The 10,812-nt window shown below is 35.0% G+C and overlaps 2 protein-coding genes across 3 annotated transcripts; both read right to left on the bottom strand.

Moving 5' to 3' along the window:
• Window positions 1–3,686: 3,686 nt before the first annotated feature.
• LOC112273957 (mitochondrial import inner membrane translocase subunit PAM16 like 2) lies at window positions 3,687–5,028 on the bottom strand. Its single transcript, XM_024503058.3, has 2 exons — window positions 4,363–5,028; window positions 3,687–4,059 (listed from the first exon to the last, which is right to left on the bottom strand). The coding sequence occupies exon 1, from the start codon at window positions 4,874–4,876 to the stop codon at window positions 4,523–4,525; it is 354 nt and encodes a 117-aa protein (XP_024358826.1). The 5' UTR covers window positions 4,877–5,028; the 3' UTR covers window positions 3,687–4,059; window positions 4,363–4,522.
• A 1,424-nt stretch (window positions 5,029–6,452) lies between these two features.
• Window positions 6,453–10,591, bottom strand: LOC112274454 (membrane-associated progesterone-binding protein 4). 2 transcript variants are annotated; one of them, XM_024503975.3, is made up of 9 exons: window positions 10,224–10,591; window positions 9,193–10,002; window positions 8,678–8,754; window positions 8,377–8,448; window positions 8,099–8,136; window positions 7,838–7,881; window positions 7,661–7,707; window positions 7,363–7,537; window positions 6,453–7,239 (listed from the first exon to the last, which is right to left on the bottom strand). In XM_024503975.3, the coding sequence occupies exons 2-9, from the start codon at window positions 9,814–9,816 to the stop codon at window positions 7,069–7,071; spliced, it is 1,248 nt and encodes a 415-aa protein (XP_024359743.1). In that variant the 5' UTR covers window positions 9,817–10,002; window positions 10,224–10,591; the 3' UTR covers window positions 6,453–7,068. The 2 variants fall into 2 exon arrangements, with proteins under 2 accessions (XP_024359743.1, XP_090101736.1); XM_090245610.1 differs by having other exon boundaries at window positions 10,201–10,587.
• Window positions 10,592–10,812: the final 221 nt, after the last annotated feature.

The following is a 10,812-nucleotide window of genomic DNA, read 5'->3' as shown; positions in this document are numbered from 1 at the left end:
AAATGCTAGTATATTTGAATTCCAATAACCTTTAAAAAAAAATATTAGGTTAAGCTCAAATTTACAAAAAAAATTAAAATGACATATGTCATGCAATCAAAAAAAAAAAAATTAATCAATCTCACGCAATTATCCAAAGTATAAATTTTTTATAATTTTTAAAATTCAAAGTAACTTCAAAACAACCTTGACTTTGCAAAGCCTTTATAAATTCAACACAAACTCAAATCTCTCAAAATTAATGCTAAAAAAACCTCTCACAAGTCTACTATCAAATCTTGCTATTGATCAACCAAATAATCCTAGAATAGCCATAGGTGCACAATTTTGTGCCTTAAGATTTGATTTCAACCTTAATTGACAAGTAATCTTCTCTGAGTATCAATTCTTTGTTTCTTAAGTTAATTTTAGCTAAAAATTATTCCTATTTTTTTTCTTAATATGAATATATTAATTAATTTTATTATCTATTTTAATTTGCTTCTTTTATGGTCCTAAAAAATAAGTAGAATTCTTTTTTATAAAAAAGTAGTATTAGTACTTATTGATGTTTATTCTTTCTTGTCTATTGATCTATATTTTAAAATTAATTTTCTATAATATTTTCATTTAAGCTTCTCTATAATATAATCATTCATTTTTTCTTTCTCCTAATGGCTGTGTTACAATACAACACCACCTTAGCTATTACACATGCAATCTTAGTCAAAGAAGTTAGTATTTTCTGTATTACCGATCTAAAGTTGATCACCAAGACTTAGCTTTGGAACCAAACTATGAATCAATAAGAACCTACATTAATAAACTGCATAATTTAAATTACAGCTTGTTGTTTGAACTACGCAATTATGGTATAAGAGGACCAAAGGGAATTGATGAAAGGTATGGTTAGAACCTTCTTTTAAATTCTTTGTTTTGATAATACAAAGAAACAAAATGATCTAAAGTAGCACTGCAAAATGTTACTATTGGGCATAGAAGAGAATTTTGACTAAGAAGATAATCTTAATTTAAAAGAGAGCAAGAGAATAGTATTGAAGGTGAAAGGAGAAGTAGATGTACATATCTCCACCCTTCTTGTGGACAACAATTTAACACTATTTGCAAAAGTATCAATGGCTAGAAAGTAGGTACAAGCAAGGAAGTCACCCTACTAATTCTTTGGTGTACTTTTACTAAGTCTTTAGTCTACTTTTAAGAACGTCAAAGGTATAAAGTTATTTTAGAGAATAGAAAGCATTATTAGGCCTTTGATAGTTATAATAGGTAAGTAATTTCTAGCAACTTCTAGAAGACATCCAAAGCAAGGATCAAAAGAAATATGAATTTTTGTAAGAATAGGAAGTGAAGCCAATGTAGTTCTTATATGTAATTGGAGCATCATTCCAAAGAGATATAAATATTGTGATAGATTTTTCACCTTGATACTCCAAATTGGTTCTAATTGCAACTTAGAATTTAAAACATAGAGTAGAATTTTTATTATAGTACTAGGGTTAGATTTGAATACCTTATATGACTTGCTTTAAAGAGAGGAAGTGCATACATGTTGTCTTTCAAATTAAAAAAGATATTCTAGCATCTACTTGACATTTAATAAAAAAATTGAAAAAAAAGTTCCAGCAAGGCAAAGAAGATAAGTTCAATAGAAGACTAATTCAAGTAAAGATAAAAAAAAGCTAGTAACCAAAGATCAATCTATCTCCTACTACAACCTAGAATCTATATATAATGAATCAAGGATAATATAAACTTGTCTCTCAAAATGAATCAAAGATAAAATAAAAAACTAATATATATATATATTTGTGTGTGTGTTGGTTGAAGACAATTGATGAGGTTGGTCCCAAGGTCATAAGAATATTATTTAGAAGAAGTGTTAAGCCAATTCATAAGTCTTTGAGATTGAGGGCTGGTATATCTAAAATGTTATAAGTACTACAACAAAGAGAGAAAGAAGAGAAGGCATTGGGAGAGGAAGACAATGTTGAATTTGCAAATTGATTCAATTTCTAGTTCATTAATAATATTATTAATTGATATAATTATTATGCTTACTATATTTGATAAAGATTTATTGCAAATAGAAATGGTTGAAACTTAATAATCAATTTAATTATATAAGCTCAAAAAATATTTAATATATTTTTTTTATTTACTTGAATTTTTAAAAAATCTCACATACATTTAATCAACAAAAAAGTTAAATCTTTAATATATTATATATAATATGTGTATCTAATAGATTATAAGATTCATTTTATTTTTTTTGTAGAAAATAAGATCTAATATTATCAAAAGAAAGATAATAAGATACATTGGCATATTTAAAAGAACTATCAAAAATAGAATCGAAAATCTTCTTAAGATTAGCATGAATTGATCATAAATAAATAATCTAAACTATAGATTGTTATAATAATCCTTTGTTAAGTGCTACAGTGATTAGTGTTATAGAATATTTTAAAAACCACATTGAGGACCTACAATGAATTGATATTAAGCTTATTCAATAATCATATTAGTATATATTACTTGAAAATATTCCATTGCTATATTCTATCTTGATATATTATATTAAAATCTTGTAAAATTTAGCCATAGCAATATAAATAACATGTTGGCTAAAACAATTGAAAAGATATAACATAAAACTTAGTTCAAATTTTAAATGTTAAAATTAAAAATAAATCCAAAAAGTAAAAAATTTTGCATGTACTTATTAATCAAAATATCTACTTTTCATCAAATATCTACAAATTAGAAAACAAATTACAAATTAGAAAACAAATTAGAAAAGTAGAAAACCATTTGAATAATAATTTTTGTAACACTATGTAATATAGTCCTGATTTAATAGCCATAATTGTTAAGATTATGATAACATCCAAACTTTGAGCAAAATTGTTATTTAAAGGTATATATACTCATATAGATAGAATATCATTAATGGTATGTTTCTTTTAATGTCATTTAAAATTATTCTATATATATATATATATATATATATTAGTTCACAATTTCTATTCCATTGAAATATTTAGAAAATGCATTTCGAATATATTTTCTAAATATATACATATTTATATTTATCTATTTATTTATATGGCAAGTATGTTAGAATTGTATTTTGGAAATTTTAATTATCTATTGTGGATTATGATTTAAAACATCCACTTTGTCATGCATTAATCATGTGAATCAAATTCAACACCCAATTATACAAATCAGTTTGAAACCCGTGTCACATATTTAATGAAACAAGTCATGCTTTTATTAACAAAATGCCTACAAAATCAAGAACTCAATATTTAACCTTTCACAGAACGAGACAAATGACTCAAAACAGTCATTAGAAAAATTTGATTTTATATGAATATTTAAACCGTAATACTTCGGATCCAAATCATAAGTATGTCTAATCACCTAGTTCAAAAGCAGTGATATGAAATGCAAGGAAATTAGGACGGCAGAGGATAGCTTAAGAGAGCGACTACAGATGCAAACAGACTCGAACCCACAAGTCAGCACAAGGCCAACAAGTTTGAGAAGCCCTCGTTGTGTGAAGGCAAATAGTCTGTAGGAAGAGCGACATGCCCACTCCATTCGTAACTTATTATGTACACAGCTCATACACAATGTATACAGCATGCCAATATAAAGAGATTCAAACAGGTTGAAACAAATTCACCTTCCAAAAGCTCGACTTGCGGTTCCTATTATTGAAACATATTCTGTACTGGAGGACAATAAAGTGCAGAGTGCTCAAGGAACCAATATTATATTGGTATATCGGAGAAGACTACTATTACTGCGCAATCAGAATGATTACATTCACAATGGAGTAAATGATCACAAAGAAAACTAGTAATATCAGGTTCAAATCTTTGAACTGTTGCAACTTCATATCGTATACGAAAGCGTTCAGGACTTGACCGGCCACTAAATATGTCAAGGGTATAGTAACGTTCATTGGTGTCAAATTGAATTTCAGCTCACAATCAGCAATTTAGCTTGCTGCAGTGGAGGACGGCCTCAGGTCATTGATTACATATAAGTCTGCAACAAAAAAGGCTCAAGAGTTACATCTGAGAAGCTACGGCTGAGATAACATAAAAGTATGTGCACTAAGAGATGGATTCTAGCGTCCAGCTAAGCCTTCACTTGCACAACCAATTCATTAACTCATAGAATCTAAATAAAATCCAGACATGAAAATGCGCAAACAACGATTCCATGAAGTTTCAGCGCAGCGTGAAACTGTGTGGAAATCTCCAAATAATCAAAGAGGGGAAATTTATTCAATTTGGAAAAATTGTTAAATAAGATAAAGATCCAATATACATTGGGTAAGAATGAGACCTCAAGGGATGTGGTTCCGGAATTGAAGAGCAAGATCGCAGACGCATCGGCATCAAGAATTTCTGTTTTAACCCGCACAGATTGGTTACGACATACCAAATGTACATAAAGCAGCCAGGTAAAGCACTAATTCCTAAGAAAAGCCAGTGATGACAGAGCATCACTGCCCCTGTTCCTGCCCTTCCGTTTGTTGTCTAGCAGCCTCCAGACACTCTTTCGCTCTGAACACCTTAGATTGGAGATAAAACGACCCGGCCTTCATATTATTCTCAAACATCACGTCGTACTTCTTCACCACCTCCTCCCATGTTGCATTTTCCCTGACCCCCAGAATTTGCCTGGCTTCGTGTTCCGTCATCGTTTTGCTCACCTTGTGCGCCATATTCTGCACCGTCTCCTGCGCCACGCCCGTCTTGCTGGCATTCACGATGGCTTGCCGGTACGCTTGCGATACGGCCCTGAGCACTATCCCCGACCCCAGCACAATCAAATTTGCGATCAGCTTCGCTGCCATCTTCAATTACCAGACGAATTCGCCCCAAACCCACATTCCAGCGCGCTTCGTCTCAATGATTCACGCGACTACCGATCAACCAGGCCCCGGACGACAAAACCCACAAATCGAATTGCAAGCAAATGGTAAACACGACGAAGAGAAATTGATCTCCGAAGCCCTAATGCTCTGAAACTCTGCATAGTCGTGTCAGGTGCCCGTGGGCTAACCTGCCCGAAAAGAAAAATGTTGATTCAGGTGCCCGGTTTCAGAAAAAAGCTCTCTGAGCCTTTTTCTGAGGAAGGGTAAGTTCTTTCAAAAAAATTAATAACTTCAAAATTAGATGCACTCTATGAATTATGACATGTTTTATTTCTTAATTTTTTTTAAACAACTGATACTTTCAAACGCTTATTTTTCAATTATAGTAACTCTATACTTCTTTTTTGAAAGATGTTTACTAATATTATTTATATAAATATCATAAATTTCACAAAATTTTACTATATGTATATATAAACATAGGGAGTTGATAAAGCCACACCTGAATGTTGTTAAAGCCACACCCCCCTAGCCATATATATATGAGAAATGGGATATGAATATATCACCCCCTATAAATGTTATAAAACAAAGTATAAAAAGTGTAGAATAACAACAATTACAAATGCTTTATAATCTAGATTATGTAAACTTTAGTCACATAGTTTGCAATAAGATTGAAAATATATGTAATTACTTAATTTATCCAATTGGTTGATGTCAATTCTAGTGTTTTGTACATATCAATTTCAGTTTTTTGAAACAATATGCCTTAAAATTATTTTAATTTTTTTTTATTTTCATATTTATTTGACTTATGTTAATTTTGAGATGAATAACAGTCAAAAAGATATTATTGTAGATGAAACATTACATAATCTAGTTATTGATGAATAAACATTACATTAATGTGATATAATTATTGATAAATAGTAAAAATCATACATCTATACTCCGAAATATTTAAGTTAGCTTATTCTATTGAGTTTTAATAAATAAATTTTGATAGGTTCCAATAAATATGTTTGTTTCCAATTTTTACAAGTCATGTACAGATGGTTTAAATGATCCCTGGTATCACTATTTAATTTATAGATTTTCATAACACAAAATTTTATTTTTGCTTACTTGTTTACTTTTCTTATTCTTCTTATACTTACACACCATGTTCTTTTAAGAACAACAAGAATAAAGGAAGGAGAAAAAAACGACAAAAAGAAAAAGAAAAAGAAATAGAAAACTATATAAAGAAAAGAAAAGTAAAGAAAAAATGCCTAAAAAAAGTACCGAGATTTGCAATAATTGTAATTTCATTTTGTATGCGTACTATCTATGGGTTGGTTTACTTTTTCACTGGTGCCAAAATAGAAACACTTAAAAAATAAAATAAAATAACATGAAAATACATCTAAAATCAGTAAAGTAGTAGAGTAGGTTTCTGTGACAACAGGAGACTTATAAGCAATTGTTTTAAGAAACCTTCCAGCCACAGCCGTCACGGTGTGAGCAGCCCTCTAAACCCTTAAACCCCACATGATAGTAGCGCCCTCTGAGATTTCATTTCATATCATTTAATTCTCTTGATTACGAGACCATTTGAAATGGCTATCTCAAATGAAAAGCATTCAAATCACTTCAATTTTGAGAGTGTACTATTTAGTTTCTTTGCTTCTAAGCTCTGAATTCTGAGCGAATCATGATCAAGCAAATGTTATCAACTATGGGGACATAGGGACAGGTGATTTGACAACTAGCACTCAGGTTGAAGCACGTTTCAATCTACATTGCCTCACATGCTTCCCAGTGATAATATTACTGTGCATCTACATTCTCTCCCATCAGCACCAAGCAGGACGTAAGTTTCCACACATGAACCCACTTGCTTCAGGTCTCCAACGAAAAGAAAAGCCACAGCTATGACACCGAGGATTGACCCAGATGCTGCGGTACCCAGGTACAATCAAATATGATTGAAAACTATGTCATCTTGCAGCTTCCATCTTACATGGCAGGATGATTTGTCTAGTTTCACGGCGTCTTCTTGAATTCCACCAAAGCGCTGAGAGTCTAGCCTCCAGCAAATTCCAATGCCAATGCCAATGCCTACCATGGTTCTAGGCTTCGACTGGAGCATGAACGGTATTGTCAGCTATAATACATAATGCCAGTGATTATGTCTCACACTTGCTAAGTCGGGCATCACACCCGTCATATTCTTTCACACCTGGGCGCTGGAGCTCATCTCCCTCCAGGCATGCGCATCGTGTTCGTGGAGGACCTCTCCTGGGCCCCTCTGTTATCAACTCAACAATGCGTGGGTACTTGCCATCGTTACACCAAACCTGCATTTTCAGGATTCATAAGCCAGCTTAGACGTATGAAATGCGCATACATGTAGTACAAAGCTCAAACTCTACATAGTACACATATGTTACAGAGAAATGTATGCAGATTTATATATATACCTCTCCGCCTTTGTGTTGAGTCCACCTAGAATTGCAATTTGGAAACCGCTCTTCATCAAACTTTTGTTGTTTCTCAATCTTCGACGCCTGCTTTATCTTCTTCTCCGCTAAATGTAACTTTTTGGTTGGTAATCCATCTTTGTTGTAAAAAGATCCAACTAGCTTTCCCAAGTAACTGTTGCAATCGCAGAACTCATAAAATTTAGCGTTAAAGAAAACTTAACGAGTTAAAACACAACGCACCAGAAAACCATATGGCATCCAGCCTGTTTATACGAGCTGCAAAGAGAATCCTTACACGTAGCGCTTGACAAAGAACAATCTCCAATCATCAATAGCCTTGATCTGCAAATACAAGCTATGCTATCAGGTTCCAAGCCACAATCAACGCAGACCACATGATAAGGGCTTTGCTAATAAGGAAAACTTCACGAGCCAGTGTTTTACACATCAGAGATGTTAAATCCAAGCTCACCTCTGACGGAGTAAGACCTTCTAAAGAATCTGTCAGTCCATCATCTGTCGAACCACAAACACAGCAACTGTACCATTCAGACTCACTGAAACGCTCACCACGACGCGTCCCCTATCTTACAGGAGCTTCAGTGCAGATGAACCAAGATCATTCTCAGCATTTAATGAATCTATTGAACAGAATCACAGAAACTTTAAACCAAACAAGAATTAGCACTGTGATGAAAAAATCTAAAATGAAGAATCTAAAATAACTGCTCACCAGTGAAGTTTCCTGAGACGAACGCACGAGACGCATCCCTGGATGCACAAAAAAATAGGAGAGAAGTATCAAGGTGTCGTCATCTCGTGAAGTAAACAAAAAGAACGAGCCATAAACGGCAGAACCAGTAATGAACAATTCCTGGTCTATTCAAGTGGCATGTTACTATGCCCAAAGCATAGTCAAAGCCAAACACAATCTGTTAAGGATCTGAAAAGGTTACTGAAAAAGAGAAAATAGGGACAGTCAAAAGTTAATAAATGACACGAAAAACACACCTTCCCACAAAGTGGTGGTAGCTGCCCCCTGGTCCATAGTGTTTCCAACCCTTACTGACATCAAAGACATTCCTGGACGTAAAAATAATTAAACATAATCAGTAAAGAAATTTGCAACTCACTCTCATACTCTAGAGGAAATGACTTCGTAAGATTCTAATATAAAAGAACACAGAGAAATCTGCGGTCTGTTTAGTCTAACATTTCTACTGCGACCGGACATGCTAACCAAATGTGAAATACTGTAGATTTGAATAGACATCAAAAAGAGCTAATTCAGAGGGAAAAGGGGAAACCTTACCCCAAAACGCTCAGAAGTACAGGAGGTTTGTTATTAGTCCCGTTGTATTTTTCTAGTTCTGCACTTGTCCAGATTCGCTGCAAATATAAACAATAACACTTGTTTTCAGCAAACACTAGATAGCAGATGATGTAAACCTGCCGATTTGAAGCAAAAATACAAACTCGGAAATTTCATGTTACTTTAACAATTTGTATTAAACATTCAATTTCAAGTTCTATCCCAAATAAATCATTCTACAAATATGGAATAAGAATCAACTACATACGTCAAAACAGAGCAATGCCAGAAGGCTTTAATGTAGTTCAACGAATACCGCGGTAACAACAGATTCCTCAAAGTTATAGACACTGTTAACAATCACTGGATCATATCTTGTACCATAAATCTATGAAAAATCGTCCTGAAAGACTCGCACGACAATGAAGTAGTTCTGCAATTTTGGAGAAAAGAGACGAGACACGCACACAACGTCCCCTGGACAACAGCACAAACTTAGAGTGGTGATCGCTTACAGGTTTCGTAGGCATGCTTGGTGTGGCCATATACACAACAAGAAAAGCGAGAGCTACAGACAAGAGAAGTCCAACGCAGCCAAGTGGAATTTTCTGCCACTGTTCTCCATCTCGTCTTTGATTGCCTGACTTCTGAACCCGTGGCTCCTCTGGTTTTTCGAAGTCATCCTTGAAAGTTACATTCCTCTTCACACGATTACTAGTTCGAGTACGTAAAGCGCTTGGCTTCCTCCCCGTGATTTCAGGTATCCTCTGAGGTTCAGGTGAAAGTTGTGAATCTTCACCTACTGTCCCTTTCTCTTGACTTGCATCTTGGGGATCGAGAGATGCAGACTGTGAAACTGCTGCAGATTGCAGAGATTCCCATACCGACTCCAAGGATGGCCGTGACACTGCCACTTCGTTTTCAGTTTGCGGTTCAGACAAGGTTTTTCTTTCTTCATCTGCAGTTTGAACTTCAGGTGATGTTTCTAAGACTTCGGTTTCAATCTCCTTGTTTTTAGCGATGAGGTGAGGCTCCGGGGAATTTTCTGAAACTTCATGTGTCCCCTCGACATCTTCAGCTACAACTAGAGGTTCATGTGAGAGTTGAACATCATCATCAGCCTTCACAGGTACTTCCATTCTGACCTGCTCCTCGATTGTTCACTCAGGAATACCCTGCAAAAGCCTCCCAACTTCCTCTAAACTATCATAGCACAAGACTCTGTCCACCCTCTGTAACAGCAGGATTCTAACACATCACGCACATTCTTTGCCAGCACCAAAGCGCACATCGCCTTCTACCGCCAATCCACCAACGGGAAATTCCTGGTACGATGATAACCCAGCTTATTGAAAGAGCAAATAAATCACCAGGGCTATCAATTTGCAGGTATCTGATACATCATACTCTCAAACCTCATCCTACCGCCATAACGCAAACCCTACACCATTAAGGTAAAATTCCACCACTATTATGTGAGTTGGCTAGTAATGCAACAAAACCATAGTATAACAAAGACGCACCAGATAAAGGTGAGTCAGCTCACCAAATATAATGACAGAAACCTAATGCCTCAAAATTCATCCCGAAAACCCGCCGCTTCGTAATCACAGACCTAAGCATCTCCTCGAGCACTGCAACAAACCCAACACTCCAGAATCCCAGCAGATTCCACACGTTTTCCAAGTAACTACGCTGTTTACAAGCAACGGTGTGCAGCAACGAGCTCCAATTCCGGCACAACGCCTCCAGCTCTTGCACCCATGCCGTCAACCCACAAAGTTGAATTCTCCGAAATCGAGAAAAACATAATATGGGTGTGTGATAGATCGACAAATTAGACTGCCCCAAGTCCCCATGTGCCCATTCGCAGCAGAGTCCACCGTCCTTGGGGATTTTCAGTCAGTCGGGAGGGAACTAACGCCGCAAGGAGGCGATGTAGAATGAGAGTTAAAAACTGCAATCGACGGACGATGACGGACAGAAACGAACTGTGACGGATCTTCGTTCAGTCCACTGTGGACTGTACAGAGCAACCTCGGGAAACGAACTCTATCTAAAAATCAATTAATTAATTAATTTTTTTGGATGCTAGCATCTGAATTTCCATCTTTCCATGTCTCAAAAAATCAAAT

Source organism: Physcomitrium patens, chromosome 21 (assembly GCF_059467195.1).
Source record: "Physcomitrium patens ecotype Gransden chromosome 21, ASM5946719v1, whole genome shotgun sequence".
Lineage (NCBI taxonomy): Eukaryota > Viridiplantae > Streptophyta > Bryopsida > Funariales > Funariaceae > Physcomitrium > Physcomitrium patens.
Note: the sequence above shows the minus strand (reverse complement) of the source record. Positions and strands in the feature narration are given on the sequence as shown.